The 24,965-nt window shown below is 38.7% G+C and overlaps 1 protein-coding gene across 3 annotated transcripts; it reads right to left on the bottom strand.

The window, feature by feature from the left end:
- Window positions 1–1,514: 1,514 nt before the first annotated feature.
- On the bottom strand, window positions 1,515–24,264 carry NUP54 (nucleoporin 54). Of its 3 annotated transcripts, XM_036336897.1 has the most exons (13): window positions 24,114–24,209; window positions 23,316–23,477; window positions 20,281–20,364; window positions 20,054–20,194; window positions 14,032–14,258; window positions 12,316–12,503; window positions 11,165–11,361; window positions 10,442–10,496; window positions 9,730–9,823; window positions 7,188–7,295; window positions 5,357–5,476; window positions 4,316–4,426; window positions 1,515–2,188 (listed from the first exon to the last, which is right to left on the bottom strand). In XM_036336897.1, the coding sequence occupies exons 1-13, from the start codon at window positions 24,178–24,180 to the stop codon at window positions 2,060–2,062; spliced, it is 1,683 nt and encodes a 560-aa protein (XP_036192790.1). In that variant the 5' UTR covers window positions 24,181–24,209; the 3' UTR covers window positions 1,515–2,059. The 3 variants fall into 3 exon arrangements, with proteins under 3 accessions (XP_036192790.1, XP_036192767.1, XP_036192780.1); XM_036336874.1 differs by lacking the exon at window positions 23,316–23,477 and having other exon boundaries at window positions 24,114–24,262; XM_036336887.1 differs by lacking the exons at window positions 10,442–10,496; window positions 11,165–11,361; window positions 23,316–23,477 and having other exon boundaries at window positions 2,051–2,188; window positions 24,114–24,264.
- Between the last annotated feature and the right edge of the window lie 701 nt (window positions 24,265–24,965).

Raw genomic sequence — 24,965 nt, forward strand, 5'->3', positions numbered from 1 at the left:
CTTCAAGCAGAGGCCAAAGTGGGCCTTGTCTCCTCCTACTCACCTAAATCTAGAACTTGGTTATGTACAGATCAAGTCCTATCTAACCAGCTACATGAACAAGGACCACAGGTCAGCCTTACACATGCATGTAACCAGTAAGTCAATTGCCTTTGAGTGTGTGTGTGTGTGTGTGTGTCTGTCTGTCTTTAAAAGGCAGGCTCTAGGCCCCATCTAGGGGTACTGATTTTGCAAAATTAGGAACCCAACTATCAGAACACGAAAAAAATGAAAGACTAGCCCTGACCGATATGGCTCAGTGGATAGAGCGTCCGCCTGCGGACTGAAAGGTCCCAGGTTCGATTACGGTCAAGGGCATGTACCTTGGTTGCGGGCACATTCCCAGTAGGGGGTGTGCAGGAGGCAGCTGATCGATGTTTCTCTCTCATCGATGTTTCTAACTCTCTATCCCTCTTCCTTCCTCTCTGTAAAAAATCAATGAAATATATTTAAAAAAAAAATGAAAGACTAGAGAAGTAAGCTTGGTGTGTGTGAGTAGTGATTTGTTCTTCATGGAATGTGGCTCAGTGAGGAACAACTCTAATCAGATCAACAACTCTCCCTACAGTAAGAGGGTGTGCAAAGGGACAGATACCTTCTAATGAGGAGGACGTGGCTACGTGGACGAGAAGGATGAAAGTACCTATCTTCTGGTCCAAGGAGAAAAAAATTTATTTCCTAACATTGTTGGATTGTAACAAGTTAGGAAAGTATGATGAAAGAGGGTGGTATATAGAGTGTAACAAGTTTGCGTGCCATAATCTTGGCAAAGTGGCTGCAGACTACTAGTGACTAACTTGGAAATAAAACAATCAGTTTTAAAGTTCTCAGTCTCCTATACAATTGTTACCCTAATCTGCAGCTGGACTGAAATTCCTATAATGGGATTTCAGAGGATGGCTTCTTGGTATACATTCCTCACTATCCCTGTAACAAACACAATGGCAAGATTCATACCAAAGGATCACACAGAAATGAAAGTTAAAGTATTTCCAAGAGGGGGCCAACATGATGCAGCCAGGTATGCAATTTGTAGTAAAAAAAATTGTTTAAAGTTAGTTACCTGGTTATGAAAGATTCACTGTTTCACATTATGATGTTTAATTCAGATTTTCGAGGATTTTTAGATACTAATATGTTAGGTAATTCTGTATCCTAAATGATATCTGAAGTTTTTTGCCAAGTCAAATAAGCAGCAGTGATATATTTTTCTTAGGAGGGAAAAATCAGACTTTAAAACAAGCAAAGACTAAAATTCTTGAATTGTGATAGACATGAAAGGTCATTCTCCCAGAGCTAAATAAAGCACCAAACAGAATAATAGAAAAGTAATTACAATCAAGAATTTATTTGTTTTCATCATTTTTAGAAATAAAAATGTTTAAAGAAACAAAAGTTGCAAAAATGATAAAATGTAATTTTGTTATATCCTAATTGCGTAGGCGTTCTGTAAATTTCAAATAAGCAAAATAATATAAAAATATATTTTCAAATCTTTATAGAATGAAATGAAAACCACATTAATCATTAAATACTCTTGGATTTTCTTTACTCCTTCTACAGATGAAGTCACAAATATAAAAACTGATGTACATTTATTTTCTGAAGTACTAATCTCCAACAGCCAAGTAGTCATACATTTTATGTGCAAAGTAGATATTGCATATTTACTTGCTATGGAAAGTAGAGTACAGGCTGAATGGAGAATAATCATTAAACACTGATTATTTTTAAGAAAATGCTGTTGTAAAAATGTACAATCGTACGTTTTTGGTAATTATGTACTTCTTAAGTAAGTAACAGCTTTTAGATATAAATCTTCCGAAGGCTGTCTTTGAAGAGCTGTGAAGTGACTTATTTCAAATCTGAAGAATAATAATTTGTCAGTAACCTTCTCAAAAACCAAGCCAACAGAGAATTTTCTTTCCTTTTCCTCCATGTGGTCAGTTTCATTCTTAGGGAAGGCCTGATGTAGCAAGAAGATATAGTTCATGAACCTTTAACACAAGTTTGTGATCTGTCAACTAAATACACCACCTCTGATGTGGATGGTTTCATTCAATCCATGTTCTACTAACTTTATATCTTCTAGATCATCTTTTATGATGCTAATCAAGTGGCTAAGGCCTTCTTGTTGTTGTTTCAAATGCTAGAAGAAATTAAGGAAAATATTAACACATTACTTTATTAAACTGCAAGCTACTCACAGGAAAAAGGATGATTTTACTAGCAATACAGCACTCTGTAGATGCTCTAAATATAGTGGGCATGCACATTTATCTTCTACTAATATTTTTTATATGACCTACAATAAAATACATACTGTAAACAATAAAGTCAAACATGTAATGAACAATATCTTCAACAGAAACATTAAGAAGCAGATTTTTTTGATTCTTTTTATCAACCTTTGATAAACGTATATTAAAACAATGCAAGGTACTCAAATATAGATGACTAATAAAGTAATCATTCTGAAAAATCATCTGTGACAATTTTCACATTTTTTTTAGTACAAAGTATATAGTGGTGATAATGGTGATAACTACAATTGCTAACGTTTTTAAGAGTCTTTCCTAAGTGGTTAAGGCAATTTGAAGAGTTTCATAAGTATTAAGTCATTTAAAATCTTTCTGAGCACTTTTTCGGGTACAATTATTACTCTTCTCTACAAATAAAGAAAATGAGGTGCAGGGAAGTAACCTGCTCAAGGTCATAAAGTAGTGATGAATCATAATTCAATCCCAAAACAATATACTGCTTTCATCATTTTAGGTAGGTGGTTGTATTATTCCCCGTTTTATTGCATACATGAACTCTTTAATATAGTTCTTTATTCGAATATGCTGGAATCTTTCAGTTAATTTTATTGCAAATATTTACAATGGAATAACTAAAATGTATGCACACTGTCCAGGAACCTAGGAATCAAACTAGTTTTTAATTGCATAAAATGGAAATATCCAACCAACGGACATAAGACATTGGGGGGTAGGGGAGGCCAGGGGATTGTCAAGGGCGGGGGGAAGAAAAGGACACATATGTAATACCCTTTGTAATACTTTAAGCAATAAAACAATAAAAAAAAAAAGGAAATATCCATTCTAAAGCACATAATAAAATCAGAATTGTTGATGACATTTAAAAAACATCTAAAATCCTCTGGGCCATGCTAACAGTCTTACATAGTGTTTCACAAAGTTTACCGCCTGAATACATTTTCTTTAGACAGTCAATGGTTGGACAGTTTTCATTAAATCAATTTGTATTTATACTGAAAATAAGCTAGAACAGTACTTTTCAACTTGTTCATACAATGTATGCCTTAGGTAAACGGAGGTCCTGGCCAACCCAACCTTCACTGAGGATCCTTGAGGGCTGAGGGGATCAATAACTACACATTTATATTTTCTATGTGGCATACAGTTGGGAAGGTATGATACAGAGCAGTTATTTCTTAAACTTTAATGTACATACATATACATTTAATGTATTAAGTAGTTCTGGCGTTAAGGACAGATTCTGTATTTTTAATAACCTCCCAGGTGCTGCTGCTGCCAACACACTGAGTAGCAGGGTCTAGGGAACTTTGGTGCCTCTATTACCTCTTGTTCATTTTTTGGGGGGTTGGGGAAGTGAATGATTTACTTAATTTTTATTATGGTAAAATATACATAACAAAAATATGCCCGTTTTAACCATTTTTAAGTAACAATTCAGTAGCATTCACATTATGAAACAATCACTACCATCTACCTCTAGAACTTTTTCTGAAATTCTGTACCTATTAATAAACACTAATTCCCCATTTCCCCTCTCTAAGCCCCTGTCAACCAACATTCTACTCTAATGAATTGGATGGAGTACTCTAGGTACTTCACTGAAGTAGAATCATAAAATATTTGTCCTTTTAAACTGGCTTATTTCACTTGGCATAATATCTTCAAGGTTGATCTATTTGTAGTGTCCTTTTTTAAAGGTTGAATATTCCACTGTATGTATATACCACATTTTAACTATTCATCCATCTATGGACACTTGGGCTGCTTTCACATTTTGGCTACTGTGACTAATGCTACTATGAAAATGAGTATACATATATTTGAGTTTCTGGTTTCAATCCTTTAAGGTTTACACCCAAAAGTAGAATTGCTGGATAATATGGTAACACACTCTCACACTCTCTCACACTCTCCCTTTCCCTCTTTCTAAAACCAATAAGCACATCCTTAGGTGAGGATTAAAAAAGAAAAGTGCACACTAATGTGACACTTACCTGCTTGATTTCTCGTAACAGATCTGCATCTATGTAATATCTTTCCTCAGATTTGACTGCTCCAAAATGATTCTGCATCCTGATTTGGGACATCAGTTCATTTAGTCGGCCCTAAAAATAAGACAAGTCAAATTAAACTGCTAACAACAGCAGCTGCTTTTAAAAGAGAATGTTTCCTTTTAAAAGAATGGTTACTACTCTATTAAAGGTGTCTAATTTTCCTCTGTACACTATTTGAAATGTTAACACAAGCCAAAAACACCATGATTAAGAGTCTACTCTAGAAAGAAAATTTTGATTAAAGAGATCAAATACTTTAAAAAAAACAAGTATACAAAAGTCCTATTTTTGAAGACCAACAGTATTTTTCTGTAGATCCACCTGAAACAAATTCTACCTTTATAATAGTGGCCCGGTTCCCGAAATTTGTGCACATTAAAAGGGAATTAGAGGAAATATTTTAATATTGCTATTTGCCCTTTATAATAGAAGTGTCAGAGATGAAAGAAAATTATAGTAAAATATATATGAAAATCTCCCTCCTGTCAGAGTCTGGGGTGTGCTGCGGGACCCAGAGTCAAGTCCCCACCTACCCGCATGCACCTCGAAATCACGTGAGACCCAGCCCCAGCCAGCCCCACCCCCGTCAAGCCCCGCAGGGCGGGGGGCGCAGCCTCAGGACCCCCTGTGCCAGGGGAGGGGGTGCGGCCTCAGGTCCCCCAGCCCTGGCATAAGGCATGACGACCATTTGCATATTAGCTCTTTATTATATAGGGTAATAAAAGCATAATATGCTTATTAGACTGGACAGCCAAACGACCTTCCAACCTTCCAATGGACGAAGCCTTGGCAGCAGGGGCCAAGGCAGAGGCGGTTAGGGGCGATCAGGCAGGCGAGTGGTTAGGAGCCAGGGGTCCTGGATTGCGAGAGGGGTCCTGGATTCGGAGAGGGTGCAGGCCGGGCTGATGGAATCTCCCCATCCCCCCCCCCCCTTGCACAAATTTCGTGCATCGGGACTCTAGTAGTTGTATAAGTGCTTACCTTAAACTGAGTAGGTGCATTTAGTTCACACTGAATTGTATCTAGCTGAACTCGCAACTGCTCTTCATCAGCTTGGATGGCATATCCACTCTTCCTCTGAATTTCCTGTTTGATTAGGACCTATACAAAGAAAACCCACTAATACCAATAGAATCATCTCTTTTCAGTTATGCAAGTAATTTTATTACAATCAGTTGTTGGAAGAAATCAGCCAAATAATATATTAACAATATAGTGTAAATCTTAGTTCAAGATTTGAATCATGTTTGTCCATATATTAGTCAAGTTACATTAGTACACTGTTTTCAATGGCCATAATTTTTCATGCATTAACCAATAATTAATTTAATTCCCCTACTGAGGAGCATATATTTTGTTTCTAGATTTGACACTGTTAACAATGCTATAATAAACACTTATGTATGTATATATCTTTATTTACTGATATAGACCCCAAGAATGTGTAGGATTTAAATATGTATTTTCAGCCCTGGCTGGTTTGGCACAGTGGATAGAGCATCGGCCTGCGGACTGGGGGAGGGGTCCCAGGTTCAATTCCAATCAAGGGCACATGCCTGGGTTGCAGGCTCGATCCCCAGTGGGGAGCGTGCAGGAGGCAGCTGATCAATGATTCTCCCTTATCATTGATGTTTCTCTCTCTCTCTCTCCCTTCCTCTCTGAAATCAATAAAAATATATTTAGAAATAACTAAAAGTTTATGTTTTCTGTCTAAAAGAAGCTGCTACATTGCTTTCTCAAAAGATCCTACAAATTTAAATTCACAAGGCACATGAGAGTATGCTTTTCCCCACATTCCTGTCAGCTACTGGTTGTAATGATTAAATTTTTCCCAACCTGATGAGTTTAAAGGGAACTCACATCTTTTCTTTAATCATTTCCACATTATGAAGTGCTTTTTCACATATTTTGCCTATATTTCAATTGTTTTTTTTCTTCTTGTCAATTTATATGATCTCTTTGTATAATATGGATATTTATACTATAGCTAAAATCTATACTATTTCCAAATTCAAGTTTGTTTTTTTCTGAAATCACTAAATTATTGACAAATACCTTCTTTCTGGTATCTTTTGCTATACAAAATTTTCTAATTCTTATGTAGCAAATTTTGTTTTATAGTTTCTGGCTTTTTGGCCAAAAGTTTCTCTAATCCCTAGCTTCATAAATTTCTTAAGAGTTAAATCTTTAATCTACCTTATTTTTGTGTATGGTGTGATACAGTGGTCTAATTTTAATTTTTTCCAGATGGATAGCCAGTTATTCCATTATTTAAGTTAAATATACCTACTAAATTAAAACCCCACTGTCATACTTTCTATTTGTAAACATTAATTCAGATTTTATATTTTCCTCATGAATTTATTCCTAAGTATTTTATAGTTTTTTCATCAGTGAAAAGAATATTTTCCTGTTTCCATTAATAGTATTTATCTTATATATATCCATCTTTCCACATTCCGTAATTTATTCTATAATTTATTTGACTCCCGCATGCACCCATACCAGGGATCTTGGTGTGTATGGGACAATGCTCCAACCAACCAAGCCACACTAGCCAGGGCAAGATGATTTCTTTCTTTACTGCTTCCCCTGAACCTCTCAGTAAGATGTGAATTTTAGACTATTTTTAACTTTCTTCACCCAATCTTGTGATGCCACTTCTCCAACTGACAGGTTTTACTGAGAAAGTTTGCTACTTTTAGTTTCAGACTATTATTATTACCTTTTTTCTATTGCAAAAAAATTCATGTTTAGCACTTCTATTACATATATAGTCTTATAAATGTTGAAAAAATATCCAGATTACTACCTGTAAGGTTCTATGGGAAAGGTCCATGAGTTTCCTCTTGTATTGTGCAATTTTGGCCATAGTTGTAGTTTGATTCTTCTGTAATTCACCAATATCTTCAGATATAATCTGTATTTTTTAAAAATTTAAGGTAAATCAAGTATATATATCACAACTATTTATCAGGTTCACCTATATACAAAGTGTAATTTCTGAGATTCATCTCTCAAAATATAAACTCCTTCTTTTAAATTTGTCTTTATATTTCTAACCCTTTGTACATCTAAAATTTGTTTTTTAACCTCACCCGAGAATATGTTTACTGATTTTAGAGAGAGAGGGAAGGAGGGGGAAAGAGAGAGAAAAAGATAGAGAAACATCGACTGATTGCCTCCCAACAGAGGACTGAATCCACAACCTACGTCATAGCTCATGCATTACGTGTGCTTGTGGTGATGCTGGTGTAAACAAACCTATTGTGCTGCCAGTAACATAAAAGTATCACTTATGTACAGTACATGATACTTGATAATAAACAACTATGTTACTGGTTTATGAATTTACCACATTATACTTTTTATCATTATTTACAGTATTCTCTTTCTACTTATAAAAGTTTGCTGTAAAACAATATGCTATTCCAGGAAAGACCACATGTTAGATGGCAAAATAAGTCTCAGTAAATTTAAGAAGATTAAAATCCTATCAGGTTTCTTCAACTCCAATGGTAGAACAAAAAAGAGAAAAAAGATAAAACAATTGTAGCTGGGAACTTCAACTCTGCTCTCATAGCAGAAATACTTAAACAGCAAAACCAACAAGATTATATAAGAACTGAACTATCTACTAACTGGATTTCACTCATGATAACAGAAAACTACACCCAAGAACACCAGAATACGATTTGTTAAAAACGATAACAAATTTAAAAGAACTTAAGTCATACAAAGTTATCTGACCATATCAAGAATCAGACTAGAAATCAACAAGAGAATAACAGGAAAATCTCCAAACACTTGGAAATGAAAATACTTCTAAATAATCCAGGCTTGGATAAAGAATATGTGGTACATATATACAATAGAATACTATTTAGCCATAAGAAAATATGAAATACTGCCATTTGAGACACTGTGGATAGACCTTGAGAATATTGTGCTAAGTGAAATAAGTCAGTCAGAAAAAGCTAAGAACCATATGATTTCATATGTGGGATATAAAAGTGAAACTCATAGACACAGACAATAGTATGGTGGTTACCAGAGGGAAGGTGATGGCGTGGGGAGGGGGAGTAAAGAGAGCCAAATACCTGGTGATGGAAGATGATTTGACTTTGGTAGTGGACACAATGCAGTATACAGATCATGTATCATAGAAATGTGCACCTGAAACTCATATGATCCTATTAACCAATGTCACCCAAAAAAATGTAATAAAAAGTTTAATTTAAAAAATAATAAATAATCCATTAGTAAAAAAAAAATCCAATAAATAGAACCCTCAAGGGAAATTAGAGAATATTCTGACTGGGTCAAATATGAAAATAGGACATTATCAAAATTTGTGGGACTTAGGTAAAAAAGTGCTTAGAAGGAAATTAATAGCACTAAATGCTCATATTGGAAAAGATAAAGGTCTCAAATAAATAACTTAAGCTGCTCCCTTAAGAAACTAGAAAAAGAGAAAAATAAATCCAAAGCAAGCAGAATAAAGAAAATGGTTAAGAGTAGAAATTAATGAAATCATAAACAAAACCAGAAAAAAGTCAATGAAAAATCAATAAAATCAAGGTAATGAAAAGTCCAGAAATCATGCCACGTGCAAAACTATGCTGGAATTTTCATCCAGAGAAGCTAATACTAGAAAGGATGAATGATTATGATGTTCAAATATTTGTAGAGCTGTCATAGGAAGCACAGTAAGTACCTACAAAGCAATGCCAGAGAAAATGGGTGTAAATCATAACAAGGCAGATACTGGATCAATGTAAAAAGAGAATTTGTATCAATTAGAGCTAGCTGACAGTAAAATGGGTTGCTTCATAAAACAGCAGGTTTTCATTACTCAAACAGAATTTGAATGAACAGCTCATCAAAAATTCCATTTAGAGAATTTGAAGGTGACCTTTAGGTATTTGATTACAAAAATCAACTTTATAAAACAAAATATTATGTAGATTTAAGCATTCAGTAACTTAAATTTGCTTCATTAACCAACAATTATAAAATACTGATAACATCATCATAATTATAACCTTCATTTTTATAAGGCCCCATAAATAAGTGTTTATAATAGAGCAAATTATATGCATTTTTTGGCTGGAATTGAAAATGAAAGTCTAATTTGCTAGGCCAACAATTTTAAATTCATCGTTGAAATATACCAAATCAGATTGACATGATTTTGGAGACTATAATAAAGAAAGTTGTATAACACTATAATTGCTAATTTGCAGTATACATTATATTGTTCCCTATAAGATAAAATTAAGTTAATAAGTAACACACATGGTGAAAAGAAATTTCTAAGATCCCAAGGCCAGAGAATGAAGGTAAATGCTTACATCTAATCTGGTCTGATGCTGCTTAGTCATCTGATCTTGAACCTTCAGTCTTCGAAGAAGTTCTTTGAAACCCACCATTGGTACAGGAATTAACCTGAAGAAATCAAGTGGTCAATTTTCAAACCTTAAGTCTACTATTACAAAAATTCAAAAAGGGTTTTCATAATAACACCCATATAATTTCACATTAAATTTCTAGAGTTTAAAGGCAGATCTACAACTATGAAATCAATGTCACACCACAGAAACTTAATTCAATCTCCCTATTTTACAAATGAGGAAATATAGTTCAGGAAAAAGTTACATTATTAAATACAAACATTATTAGGGTAATGGTACTCAGATTTCAATGTTTTCACCACAAAATGCTGCCTTGCCATAGTCAACATTCTTTAAAAAGCAAGAGAAATCGCCCTGGCTGGGTAAGCTCAGTTGATTAGAGCTACCTATACGCCAAGGTTGCAGGTTCAATCTCCAGTTAGAACACATATAAGAATCAACCAATGAATGCATAAATAAGTGGAACAAATTGATGTTTCTCTCTGTCTCCCTTCCTCTTTCTCTAAAATCAATCAATAAAACATTTTTAGAAAAGCAATAGAAATAAAAGTAAGCTCACCTAAAATATAAGGATTATAATTATAATAGTTTGCATTTGTTTGCTTCCCTAGTAGCAAATATTAGTTCTTATATGAAAACAAGATACACTTACTTTTCAGAATCAGGGTTATCCACCTTGGCTTGTTCCCAGATAATAGGATCAACACCTACCACAAAGAAAAAACATTTTTTCTAAAAGAACTATTTTCCATTTTTCTGGTATTTTTTTCTAAAAGAACTATTTTCCTTTTTTATGGTATTTGTATGAAAGGCATTCCCAACGTAAAACACAAAACCCATAAACTGTAATGAGAAATGACTGTTAAATATGACCACTACAAAAATAAAAATTTTGTAAGATAAAGCTAAACAAAAGGTGTAAATGGACAGGAAACACCTACAAACTATAAGATAATATATTACAGAGCTCTTATAAATCACAAAGGAAGACAAAAAAATCTAATAGAAAATGGGGAAAGAACATGAAAGGACCTTTTATGATAAGAACACATTCAGGTTTTACTTGACAACTCAGTTAAAACAAGAGATAAACTAGAAAAAAATAAAATAGTAAATTATCTTTGGGTAGATGGATTATAGACGATTTTTCTTTAGTTCGCTATTTCTAACAAACATATTGGCTATATAGTAAAAATAAAAAACTAGGCAAATGAATAAATGAAATAAAAAATTCCAATCTATGTGAATAAGTAGACATGTGATAAGCTGACAATGGCTTCATTAACATTAATAATCAACCAACACCTCCCAAAACAGAGGAAGCATATATCTCGAAGTCTTTCATTTCCTCAACTCTATGAGTATAGAAACATACCAGCAGGGGGATTCTGTAAAAGCTGTTTGACCTGTGCAGGAGAAAGTTCTGTTCTAGTCATAGAGAGAGTTACACCAAGTTGCTGCAGCTGTGTTTTTATGTTGGTTTGTTCAAAATGGGCATATAGTGTTGTAGCTGGGACTCTTCTTGAAGTACCATTTGGAGAACGCTCAATAACATAAATGACAACTTCTGTCCTAGGAAAAAAACAACCAAGTTACAAAATATGGAACATATAACTCACAGCCACAAATATCAATGCAGCATGTGATTTCTAAAAGGGCACTAGTCTAATTAAGGAATGACTATTTTAGAAGGGAATTAAACTATTTTTTTCTTAAATCTTTTAAAAAAATTATTGATTTTAAAGAGAGGGAGGGCGGGCGTAGGGGGATAGGAGAAAGAGAGACATCATTTGTTGTTCCACTTATTCATGTGCTCAGTGGCTGCTTCTTACATGTGCCCTGACCCGAGACTGAACGCACAGCCTTGGCATATTGGGACGACGCTCTAACCAACTGAGCGAAGGCCAGGGCTTAAATCTTGAAAAATAAGATGCTCTTACTTAATGTTCTATTCACTTATAAATTAACTTAAGTGATAAAGTTAAAATGAGACAGGCAAATAAGATATTTGTCAAAGGTTTGCTTAGCTGCAAAGTTCTATTATTTTTTTTCTAGATTTGAGAAGTACTTTGGAGATTCTGTTGAAGCTTATAGATTGTTTTACTGCAAGTAAGACCAGGAAGTAAAATCTGATTTCAGTTATATTCTAAAGTAATGTTTTGCCACTCAGTATGAAAATTATCAGACAAGGGAAGTTAATCAATCATATTTATCCATAAATGAACATGAACAGTAATCAGTCAAAACTTTCCATAAACATCTTTGTGGCCTTTGATATGCACAGTCAAGATTAATGTTTATTCCTGTTTCTAAGTGAAAAATCTAAAAAATTATTACCATCCAGTAAGTTACAAAATCCAAGATTAAGAAAAAAGCTTTTAAATGTTTTTGTATAAATACTGAAAAATCACTATCTGAGAAATAACATTCTGCTCCGAGATTTAACGGGTTTTAGCAACAAAATCACTTGATCACTCCCTGGACCAAGGCATGCAGATATAAAGAGAATACCTATTGTATACTTACTGATCATCTGGCAATGTTTTAATACCCTCTACATTTACTGTAAGGGTCTGGTTTCCTCCCAAAACTTTATGCAATGATTCTACCAATTGCTGTTGTTGGCTTCGAATATCTGTTTCTTTTTTGTTGAAAACTAAAACCACAAGCCCATCTTCATCTTTATTATTGGGCATACAACTATAACCTACTGCCTGTGGAATGACAAAATAAACAATATCAGAAATATGTACAAATCTTAAATCCAGTATTTAGTATTAATAGCTTCATATCTGCTAAAATGGGGAAACAGTTTAATGTTTGGTAGTGAAGGAAATAATGATTCTTACCTCCTTGTGCCCTAGGACGTTACACATTTTAAAGAAATTATTTTAACCCAGAATAACAAACTTGTAGAATGAAATTAAAAATTCCTTTTCAAAAGAGTAACTAAGTAGCTTTTGCCTCTGAAAAACGTTGATATCCATTGTTGTTGGGTGCTTCTACACCAGCCGTGGGCAAACTATGGCCCGCGGGCCGGATCCGGCCCGTTTGAAATGAATAAAACTAAAAAAAAAAAGACCGTACCCTTTTATGTAATGATGTTTACTTTGAATTTATATTAGTTCACACAAACACTCCATCCATGCTTTTGTTCCGGCCCTCCGGTCCAGTTTAAGAACCCATTGTGGCCCTCGAGTCAAAAAGTTTGCCCACCACTGTTCTACACACTTGAAACAACTCTTGAATGTCATAAAAATGACTGCAAAAGTCATGGACCAAAATGTAAGTCTTTTTACTATATATTAGACTCACAGAATCTTAGGTTTTAGATATGATAAACTCTATCTTTCTAGAGAATTACTCTTTTAGATAGAAGCCTTTTCTTGTTTGTCACAAATTATAATGCAAGTTTTTGAAAAATTTAAATTATGTATGTTATTTATCAACTTAAAGGAAAAAGTCAAATTGTTATATTCAATCTATGTATATCTACTGCAAAAATCTTAGTCATTAAAAAAAGGTATTAAAATTTCAACATACTAAAAGAAACTACTGCCTTTTTGTTGTCCAAGGGTCTGATTCTAAGCTTTGTAGCTCTAAACACTAGGCTTATGTACACATTGATTAGGTTTAAGAGATTGATATACGCCAACAAAACTCAAAAGAGGCTAAAGTAAACTGGATTGTAATTTATTAATTTGTTATAAAAAATACACTACAAATTGACCTATATACTCTAACTGGCTGATGAACAGAATCTGAGAAGTCAAATTCATATGAGCACGTTGCTTGATAGGCATGGAATCAACAATGAAAATGGACTACATTGTTTTAATGGCCTTGACATCGAGCAATTAATAGTGACAATAGGATACTCTTGTATGGTTAGGGTATACTTTCCAGGACAAATGTTAGATAAATACCACTAAATTCTACTTTTACATCTCCTTTTAATAGATGCCAAGCAGACCATTCCCTTTTTGTTAACATTTTTTCCCTCAGTTATAAATTACATTCTAGAAACACTTTTCAATCATATTCTGGGCACCTTCAAACACACATGTATGAAATCACCTCTATCTTATAATTTTTATATTTTTAAAACAAAAATATAATTGTACCATGTTCAAGGACTACTGAAAAAAACAAGCAACTGTTTCCTTGGTATTATTTTAACCCAAATATCATACTCTGTCTTATACACACCCTTCAAGTGAAGATCAAAAGCATTATTAATACCTTAAATCGGCAAAAGGGATTTTCTTGTGTGAATTCCACTGGTGGTATGTTATTGTTGAAATAACCTTTTCCGGTTCCCCAAAAGGCCTGCAGTTGATTCCATTTTGCCAAAATAGCATCTCTCTCATCTCCTAACAGCGTTGGAGCAGAAAGAGCACTTGCAGTATTTATCAGTTGGTTGGACTGGGCAGGAGCCTGTGTAGGCTGACCAAAGAGACCACCTAATGCTAAAAATATATCCCAAAATTAGTATTAAAAAAAAAAATTAAGAGCCTAAGTATGGTAGGCAGCATAGTGACCCTTATACACAAAATGTCCATATCCTAATCCCCATAATTTGTAAATATGTTACCTCACACAGCAAATGGGCTTTGAAGATGTGATTATGAGATTGAGCTGGGATTATCCTGTATTACCAGAAGGAACTCAACATAAATCATAAAGGGAAGAGGGAAGTCAGCATCAAAGTAAAATCTGAATATAAAGGAGCTATAGGCCACGAAATCCAGAAAGACTCTAGAAGCTGGACAAGGCAAAGGACTTGATTCTCTCCTAGAATCTCCAGAAGTAACACAGCCCTGCTGACACACTGATTTTAACCCAGTGAAACCCATTTCTGAATTTCTAATCCACAGAACTATAAGATAGTAAGTTGTTTGGTTTTTTTTAAGCCACTAAATTTTTGACACTTTTGTTATGGTAACAAAAAAAAATTAATATAGCCAGGCTGGCAGTTACATAGCTCAGTGGTTGAGCATCTATCTACCTATGAACTAGGAGGTCCCAGGCTGATTCCTGGTCAGGGTACATGCCCAAGTTGCAGGCTTGATCCCCAGTAGGGGGCATGTAGGAAGCAGCCAATCGATGATGTTTCTCTCTCATCGATGTTTCTATTTCTCTATCCCTCTCTCTTCCTCTCTGAAATTAATAAAAAATTATTTTTTAAAAAAGAAAATAGCTTAATCAATAAAGGAAAAATATATATTAAAAAAAAGAAAAGAAACTAATATACTAGGACAATCCTTATAATGTTAAACTTGTTCAATTAACTCTATTACTAGCACACAAACTTGGATCCATATTAGACCCACACCAAAAAAATAAAAAAGGACATAGATATGGAAAAGTTAATTTTGCGAAGTTGCAAAATTATCTTTTAAACAACCTTTATTGTTGTTATATTTGTATAACAAATACAAATTGGGAGATTAAAAAAAATAAGCAATAAGAATCATTATATCAATGTTTATCAATAACAGCTTAATAAACACTTTTCCTTCTCTTGTTAACAAGAAAAATATAGTGAAAAGAACAAATGGACTAACCATCAATATTGTAGGATAAAACTTTAGCTGGCTGTGTAGCTTTGGGAAAGTTACTTAACCTCTATGTGCTACAACTTTCCAATAGTAAAAAGGGTAAAGATGTTAGATCAGATCAATATTTTCAAAATGCAAGATAAATAAGTACCCCTGGTATGACACAGCTGTCAAGCAACAGCTGAGTTACTAAATGGACTCATTCCTATAAGAAAACGTCTCATCCTAGCCCATTTGGCTCAGTGGATAGTGTTGGCCTGAGGACCGAAGGGTTCTGGGTTTGATTCCAGTTAAGGGCACATACCTTGGTTGTAAGCTAGCCCGGGCCCTTGTCAGGGCACATGCAGGAGGTAACCAATCAATGTGTTTCTCTCACATCAATATTTCTCTGTCTTTCCCTCTCTCTCCCACTCTCACTAAAAATCAATGGAAAAATATTCGTGGGTGAGGGTAAAAAAAAAGTCTCTTTAGGCACTCTCCCTTCCCCCACAGGCACTTATTTCCTAAACTCCAAGGGACCCCACAAGACTTGCAACCAGGGGAGCAATGGGCAGTGGCAACTCATCCCAGGCTAACCCCATGAACCTGTCTCCAAGGCCCCCTTTTCTCTAACTTCCCTGTAAGACAAAGCAGCCCAGCCTAGGTTCTCCTGTTGCTTCTTCTATGCCCTCCCTATTTCACTGTCCTAAGTGTGTTTTTGCTGTTGTCAATGAATTCTTGCTTGCTTTTCTACCAAAATAAATAAATAAATAAATAAATAAATAAATAAATAAATAAATAAATAAATAAATATCTTTTAATTAATTATTTGGTTATATTTTCTAGAAAAGTTTGGTTGGTGCCACTATGCCTTTAATGTTTCATGACTTGCTTATCTCACTTTTTAAAAAATGTTTTTATTGATTTTAGTGGAAAAGGAAGTGAGAAACAGAAACATCAATGAGAAACATCTATCAGTTGCCTCCCACGCACCCCCTACTAGGGATTGAGCTTGAAACCCGGGCATGTGCCCTGACCAGGGATCGGTGACCTATTGATGCATGGGGTGATGTTCAACCAACTGAGCCACATGACTGAGCTTATCTCACTTTTTAACAAAGGGTTGAAGATGTCTAAGGCTCAGAGCGTAAGGCACAAAGGTGTCTGGCTAGAATTTAACACTATTATATTTTCTTTGTACTTAAATTTTGATTATTTCTTCTTTATAGCAAACGACACTGGTTTTCCTTTTATAGCAAGAAATACAGACGATGGACAAAAGAATATGTTAAATTATACTACAGGAATGCAATCAGTAAAGTCCTGACTGAAAAACTCCATTGGACAAATTAGCTGATTTCTTTAATTAATTGAAAAATAAAAAAGAGAGCTAAAAGAGGAACTTAAAGAGATTTAAGACAAATAAAGCAATATTGTTTACACACTTGAGTGACAAAACTATAAAAGGAAGTGAATATAGTAAACGACAGGTCTATTAAGTTCCTTTCATGGGGAAATGATTAGGAGGGGAATGTGGAGGGCTTCTGAATAGACTGGCCAGGTCCATCTTCTGACATGGGCAGTGGTTACCAAAGTGTTCACTGTATATATAATTCATTAAGCTGTACTTTTGTGCAGTTTCGTATATTTTTGTTATTTATTTTTAGCAACAAAAAATTAAAATGAATGATACTAAACCTAGAAAACTTACATCCTAATCATGTCAATCAGATTTCTCCCAAGTTATCATTTCTATATATAAAAGCCAAAGCAACCATCCAACCAGTAGCTATGATGCACAATGACCACCAGGGGGCAGATGCTCCAACTGGTAGTTGTGATGTGCACTGACCGCCATGAGCTACGGTGACATGGCAGCTGCGGTTCTCGGGTGATGCACCTGGAACCAGAGAGAAGGGAGCCCAATTCTGGGTTGTGTCACTTGAGAACTGCCCTCTCGCAATCCAGGACCCCTTGGGGGATGTTGGAGAACAGGTTTCGGCCCAATTCCCACAGGCCAGGCCAAGGGACCCCACTGATGCACGAATCTGTGCACTGAGCCTCTAGTCTACACTAATAAAAGAGAAAAATGGTAATTGGCGTACGGCGCTACCCTTTTCATTGGCTAATCAGGGCTATATGCAAATTAACTGCCAACTGAGATGGCAGTTAACTGCCAACAAAGATGGCGGCTATTTTGCATATGTAGGCACAATGCAGGGAGGCAAAAGGGAAAGCAGGAAGAAGCCCCCTGCCATTGACAGTGATCAAAAACCCAGGGGGGAGCTAAGAGCTGGGGGGTCACCTTTGCCCTGCCCCCCAGCCATGATCGGAGAATCAGGTGCCTTTGCCACCCTGGCCAGTGATAGCAGGAAATAGGGGTGGAGCCAGCGATGGGAGCTGGGCACGGTCGAAGCTGGCAGTCCCAGGAGCTAGGGGTCCCTTGCCTGGGCCTAAAGCGGAGCCCACGATCGCGGGGCCGCTGCAGCTGCGGGTCCCCACTGCCCGGGCCGGACGCCTTAGCCAGAGGCGTTAGGCCTGGGCAGGGGCGGAGCCTGCAACCGCGGGGAGCTGGGGGTCCCCTGCCCAGGCCTGACAACTCTGCCGGAGGCCTCAGGCCTGGTCAAGGGGCCGATCCGGTGATTGGTGATCGGAGGGTGATGAGGGTCAACTCCTCTGGCCAAGGCATCAGGCCTGGGTGGGGGACTGGGGCTCCCCTGCCCAGGCTTGATGCCTGGACCAGAGGCATCAGGCCTGGGTGGGGGGCGGAGCCAGGGATTGGGGGGATATGATGGTCCCCTTGCCCAGGCCTGAAGCCTGGGTCAGAGGCGTCAGACTTGGGTGGGGGGTGGAGCAAGCGATCAGAGGGAGATGGGGGTCCCCTGCCCAGGCATGATTCCTGGGCCAGAGGCCTCAGGCCTGGGTGGGGGCCAGAGCCAGTGATCGGGGGGAGATGGGGGTCCCCTGTCCAAGCCTGACACCTCTGGCAGAGGCGTCAGGCCTGGGCAAGGGGTCGATCAGGCGATCAAAGGGTGATGGGGGTCTATGCCTCTGGCCGAGGCATCAGGCCTGGGCAAGAGGCAGAGCCAGCAATTGGAGGGGTCTGGGGGTCCCCTGCCCAGGCCTGACGCCTGGGCCAGAGGCATCAGGCCTGGGATGGGGGCAGAACCAGTGATGGGGGAAATGAGGGTACCCTGCCCAGGCCTGACACCTCTGTCAGAGGCGTCAGGCCTGGGCAAGGGGCCGATCCTGCGATTGGAGGGTGATGGGGGTCAACGCCTGAGGGCTCCCTGTATGTGAGAGGGGGCAGGCTGGGCTGAGGGACACTCCCCCCCCACACACACACACACCCAGTGCACGAATTTCGTGCACCGGGCCCCTAGTTATATATAAACATGAGAAGTAGCTTTTGGAATCCTGTGCCATATTTATAATTTTTTTAAAAGTTAACCACTAATGTGTTTTGAACAGTGCATTCAATAATGTTAGCTATCTAATCTAATAAAAGACAAACATGCAAACTGACTATACCTTTGCTACGCCTTAAGCCACGCCCCACCAATCAGAGCGACTATATGCAAATTAACCCAACCAAGATGGCGGCCGGCAGCCACGGAGCTAGAGCAAGCAGGAGGCTTGGTTGCCCCAATGATGGAGGAAGCCAAGCTTCCCACTTGCCGTGTCGGGCTCTAAGCTCCACTCAAAGCAACAAAGTTTCAATTATAGAGGGAAATAAATCCCAGATACCTGCTTTCAGCCAGCCGCACGGAGCTGGAGAGAGCAGGAAGCTTCCTTCCCGCCCGCCCTGGCTGGCTCTGAGCTCCTCTCAAGGCTACAAAGTTTCAATTATAAAAGGCAAATAAATCCCAGAATAAAAAAAATAGAAATAAAAAAAGGAGAGGCTAGGAGCTTCTGTCGTCGGGGGGGCTTGGCCAGCCTGAAAACGGACCTCAGCCCCTCACCCAGACTGGCCAGGCACCGAGTGGAGCCCCACCCTAAAGGGAGTGTGGCCAGCCTGCAAACAGCCACCAGCCCCTCACCCAGGCTGGCCAGGCAGCCCAGTGGGGACCCCCACCCTGAAAGGGGTGTGACCAGCTGCAAACAGCCATCAGCCCCTCACCCAGACTGGCCAGGCACCCCAGCAGGACCCCCACCCTGATCTGGGACACCATTCAGGGAAAACCAGCCGGTCCCCACCCGTGCACCAGGCCTTTATCCTATATAATAAAAGGGTAATATGCAAATTGTCCCTAACAGCAAAAAGACTGGGAATGACTGGTCACTATGACACACACTGACCACCAGGGCGCAGACGCTCAATGCAGGAGCTGCCCCCTGGTGGTCAGTGCACTCCCACAGGGGGAGCTCTGTTCAGCCACAAGCCAGGCTGACGGCTGCCAGTACAGTGGTGGTGGTAGGAGCCTCTCCGGCCTCCTCAGCAGCGCAAAGGATGTCCGACTGCAACTTAGGCCTGCTCCCCGCTGGCAAGTGGACATCCCCTGAGGGCTCCCAGGTTGCCAGAGTAATGTCTGACTGCCAGCTTAGGCCCAATTCCCTAGGGAGCGGGCCTAAACCAGCTGGTGGTCATCCCCCAAGGGGTCCCAGACTGCGAGAGGGGACAGGCCAGGCTGAGGGACCCCCCTGAGTGCACAAATTTTTGTGCACCAGGCCTCTAGTATTGTTATAATTTTATATTGGAAGTAAGATGAAAACCTCATACTTACTAGTTTGTTGTTGCTGCTGTGTATTAAATCCTCCAAATCCCAATCCAGTTCCCAAACCAGTACCTAAACCAGTACTAGTTCCAGTTGTGCCAAAACCAGTACCAAATCCAAAACCTTTGTTCTGAGTACCACCGAAGAGTCCTTTTAATGAAAAATTGAAATTGCGTAAGTTAAAAAAATCTGAGCTCTAGTTCACTTCTACAAGTGACTTAAGATTGTCCTCTTACCAGTAGTGCCTGTGTTAGTTGGAGCAGAAAAGCTGAATGCAGAACCTGCTGTTGTAGATGTTGTCCCAAATCCTCCGAACCCACCTAATTACAAGGGGATAAATAAAATAGAAAGAAAGACTCTTTTGTATACATAAGAGGTAATTTCTTTTTCAAATTATTTTATAAGTAATTGCTATGCATTAAGACAAAATATATTGATCTAATTTTCCTTTCTCTACTTTCAAGTTCATTTAAAAAAAAACTATTCTACTAATCAAGAAATCAGTATGTTGTAAGAAATAAGCCACAGAAGTATTTAAACTAGAATACCTCAATGCAATATATACCTTTCAACTAAAGGGATGATTAACAGCTATAGCTGAGAAAACATGTTAAGCCATTATGTTTAACAAACACTAAAATGACTATGTATGTACTTTTAGAGTAGGGAATGCAAATTCAAACACCTAGAAGATTTAGGCTGATAACATTAATGCGTGGTGGAACTATTCAATGTGAACAGTTTTAAAAAATAGCAGCAGTTCCTAAATTCCAGCAGACTATTGCTGCAGGAGAATGGTAGTTTAGCAGTGTTATATATTCCCATTCCCCCCGCCCCCCCCAAATAAACAGAAGATCTAGATTTTCTATGTGAAATTTATAGAATTTTAAACCCTAATTTTTGCAACTAATTCAAATTTTTTTTTAAAATAGTGTGCAAACAGATCATAATGGCAGAGTGTGTTGATAGCTTTCAACCTTGGCTTGGTCAATTAATTTATAGTCTAGCTTATATTTCTACTTAGTCTCCACTGAGACTAAGCAACTTCTCAAACAAAACATACCAATACATTGACCTCTATACAACAAAAATGTGTTTCTCTGAGGAAGAAGTGAGGGAGAAAAAGAACAAGTGGAAGGCAGTGGCAGGGAAAGTGAGCAGAGCTATCACGGCCTCTGATAGCTCAGAGTTTGGCAAACCTGACAGATATGCAAATTACACTTGGGTAAGTGTAGAGACAAGTCAATCTTAACTATAGCTAACTTGACATATGAATGGAATGGGATACTAGCCAATCTAAAATTGTTTTATGTATTTCCTTTATTGTCGGTTTTTACCTGATACTAATGTTGTGCCAAAAAGACTTTTAAGACAAATATTCATCAATATTGTAACATAGAAAATAATACGAAAAAAACCCCAACCCTTTGATATTCACCATATAATTCTGATATGGAAAATTACTCAAGAGTGGACTGCATGTCACCCTGGCCAGTTTGGCTCAGTTGGTTGAGTGTTGTACCATGCACCAAAAGGCTGCTGTTTCGATTCCCGGTCAGGGCACATGCCTGGGTTGTGGGCTGGAATCCCCAGGAGGGGGCGTGTAGGAGGCAGACAATTTATGTTTTGCTCTCACATAGATGATTCTCTCCCTCTCCCTTCCTCTCTCTCTCTCTCTCTCTCTCTCTCTCTCTCTCTCTCTCAACAAAAATCAAATAATAAAAGAATAGACTCTATGTTGCATGCAAGCACAACCACTCTATTTACTTGTATGCTAGGGCAATACTACAAAACTTGAAACAATCTTTTTTCTTACTTCTCCCTTCCATAGAAAAACTAAGATATACTCTGAATTGACTACATGATAAAAATATCAGTCAGGTCTTATCATACCAAAAATGTTTATTATTAACATCAATCTGCAAAGATACAAAATTAAAAAGTAGACAAAAATTTCTATCAGCCCTTTGGTAAAGGCAAAGTTAATGAATAATGTATATAAAAGTAGTTAAAACACAATTATATTATCACAACTCAAAACTTAACAATGATAACTCCAAAGGAACACAAAATCAAGCACATAACAAAAAATGTATTTATTGTTGGTGAATTACAACTGGGTGGTTTTGTCCGGAAACACAAATTTGAAAAAAATGTTTGTTTTACCCAGTGCCAATTTTAAGCAAACACGGAAAAAATAAACATACCAAATGACAGTAATATGTGATCTTTAAATATATCTTTATGATAATAGATCATTTTATTTTTGGAATTTTCAAGTATTCTTCAAAACGTTTTCAAATCAAATACCAAAGTGATACTCATATTGACAAGTTACTGCACAAAATACCAGAACTTCCCAAATAGTTTTAGAGAACTAAAACGTTTCAGGAAATAAAGTTTAGCAAATGCATATAATTGGCATGGGCATAAGTGGCATAATGTAAGAAAATATGGACAACAGATTCATATACGAGCAGCTGAGGAACAAGACTTTTCTATAGGGTCATTGTAAGTATACACAGACCTATTTTAAATTTATACACATATACACACATTATAGTTTGTGCTTTGCAAATTTTTCAATGAACTTTAAACAATCCATCTAGATAATAAAATCTTCATAAATACCATTTTGAATGCAAGGATGTCTAGCCTATCTTTTAGAACTCAATGCTGACAATAAATTAAACTGCCTCTCTGATCATTTCTTACAATTTTCTAGGAAAAAACTGAAGATTCCTTCTATAATTACAGATCTTACAGAAACGTTTATTAATATGCTGAGTTGAACAAAGAAACGCATTATTACACAGGTTAAGAAACAAAACAGGTTACTGCTGTTCGTATAAGACAATGTCCTCTTGGGAAACACAAGGACAATAAAATGAAATTCCAATGAAAGATGCAGGAAAAATGAAAAAAGTGACTGCAGGAGTCCAAGAATCCCAGGAAAATGGGCCTGACTGCTGAGCTTATACTTTGGAAGGAATATGTAATAATTTGGAAGATATACTCTACTCAAAAATAGTAATTCCAAACTACTTGGAAATTATATTCTGTCCAATTGAATACAAACTTAACAAAGGAACATTATAACTTGCAAGACTTCCCAAAACTAAATCTTGATACAAATGTTACTGATTCGACATCAGGAGATAAATGTCCTTTCCTCAGACAGGTTACTGTTCTTTCCCGAACTCCAGGAATCACAACACATTCTTGGACTCCAGCTCCCAGCATTCGTTACACATACGACCCGAGTATCTACCTGCACTTGCCAGACTGTTACCAAAATTGAACGGAGTCGCCGAGGTAGTAGGAACACCGAAATTCCCAATATTAAAGTTCACTGCAGGGTTAGCAGCTAATCCGAAACCCCCAAAATTAAACCCACTGGCGGTGGAGTTGGCAGTCTCAAGCCCACCAAATCCTGACAGGCGTGTAGGCAAAGAAACACAAATTTAAAAGGGGAGAGGGGAAGAAACACAAGAAAAGAAAGCAAGATAGGATTAGAAGCGTCAGTAGGAAGTTTCCCAGAAGTGAACAAAAGACAAACCTCGACTTTGCTCCAAATAAATTAAGAAAGCGGAGGTGGGGACAGGAGAGAGGAGCAAAGGGGCTGGGGCGAAGGCTCCCGCCTCCCGGGGGCTGGGACCAAAGGAGCCGCAGGCAGCGCCGGAGCCCCCGCCTAAGCTCTCCGGGCCGGCAGCCGGGGCCCAGCGAGGGTTCCCGCCGGGACGCGAAGCTGGGGGAGGAGGGAGGGCGGTTCTCCGGCGGGGAAAGAGGGGAGCCGCCTCCGGTCTGTCCAACTCCCCGGCGGCAGGAAGCGAACCCTAGGAGCGCAGGGTCCGGCGGGACCCACGCTCAGCGTGCCAGCGCCGGGGTGGGTCTCAGTCCTCCAGCGGCCTCCTCCGGAGCCTGCTCGGCCAGCTCCGCGCCGCCCGCCCTCCGCCGAAGCCCTAAAGTCTCCGCCCCGACAGGAAACCCCGGGATCCCCGAGCCGGAGAGTCTCGGACCGAAGCGGACGCGAGACCTCCCCAGGAGAAGGTCCGGGGGAATTACTCACCCGTGGGAGCTGCGGTGGCTGCAGCGGTGCCCGAGGTGCCCGAGGGAGCACCAAAGTTGAAGGCCATGTCGCGGGAGCAAGGGACCTAGAAGCAGCTCCCGCGACACTCGGTGCACTCCGCTTTTTGGTCCGGCGGGGAAACTTCCTCCGGCTCACGGAGTTCCGCCCCTTTTCGGCCCTAGCCTATGGGCCGGAACTCGGAGAGGCGTTGGGGGTGGGCCCTGGAGGGGGGGGGGGGACGCCCCGCCCGGGTAGCTTCCGGGGGCTTCGTGACTTCCGGTGGCGTGAGCGTCACAAGCAGGGTGAGCTGCCGCCGATCTGCCAGAGGCGCGCCGCCTGGGAGCCCTTGCAGACTGCCCGAGGGAGGTCTCCAGCGAAGATGTGCAGAGAGGGGTGTGTCAGGAAGACAGGGCAGGAGAGCCGAATCCTCCTCCATAGCGGAGCCAATGGGTAAAGCGGAAACTGGAAACTCAGGACGCGGTGTGTCCTGCAGAGTCCTGGGAGTGGGTATTTTTAAAAGTGGGGGCCTAAAGGGGTGCCTCTGAAAACGATGTCTCTCTAGCTTTTTTAATGTAACAACCCTTGTAGAATGACTTGATTCTTAAATCTGTGCGCTTGTATAACTTTAATAAAAATGAAAATAGCAAAAAGCCATGGTAGCTATCAAAATTGCAAATGTCCTTGGACCTCCAAACGTTATCTTGTAAACGATTTGGCAAGATTATGGAATACGAGGTTACTCGTGACGGCATTGTTTATAAAACCAAATTATTGGAAACAAGCGGTTGGCTTAAATAGTTAAATTTATACAAAGGAATACTCTTCAGATGTGAAACTGGAACTGAAAGTACA

The sequence above is a fragment of the Myotis myotis genome, unplaced genomic scaffold (assembly GCF_014108235.1).
Source record: "Myotis myotis isolate mMyoMyo1 unplaced genomic scaffold, mMyoMyo1.p scaffold_m19_p_1, whole genome shotgun sequence".
Lineage (NCBI taxonomy): Eukaryota > Metazoa > Chordata > Mammalia > Chiroptera > Vespertilionidae > Myotis > Myotis myotis.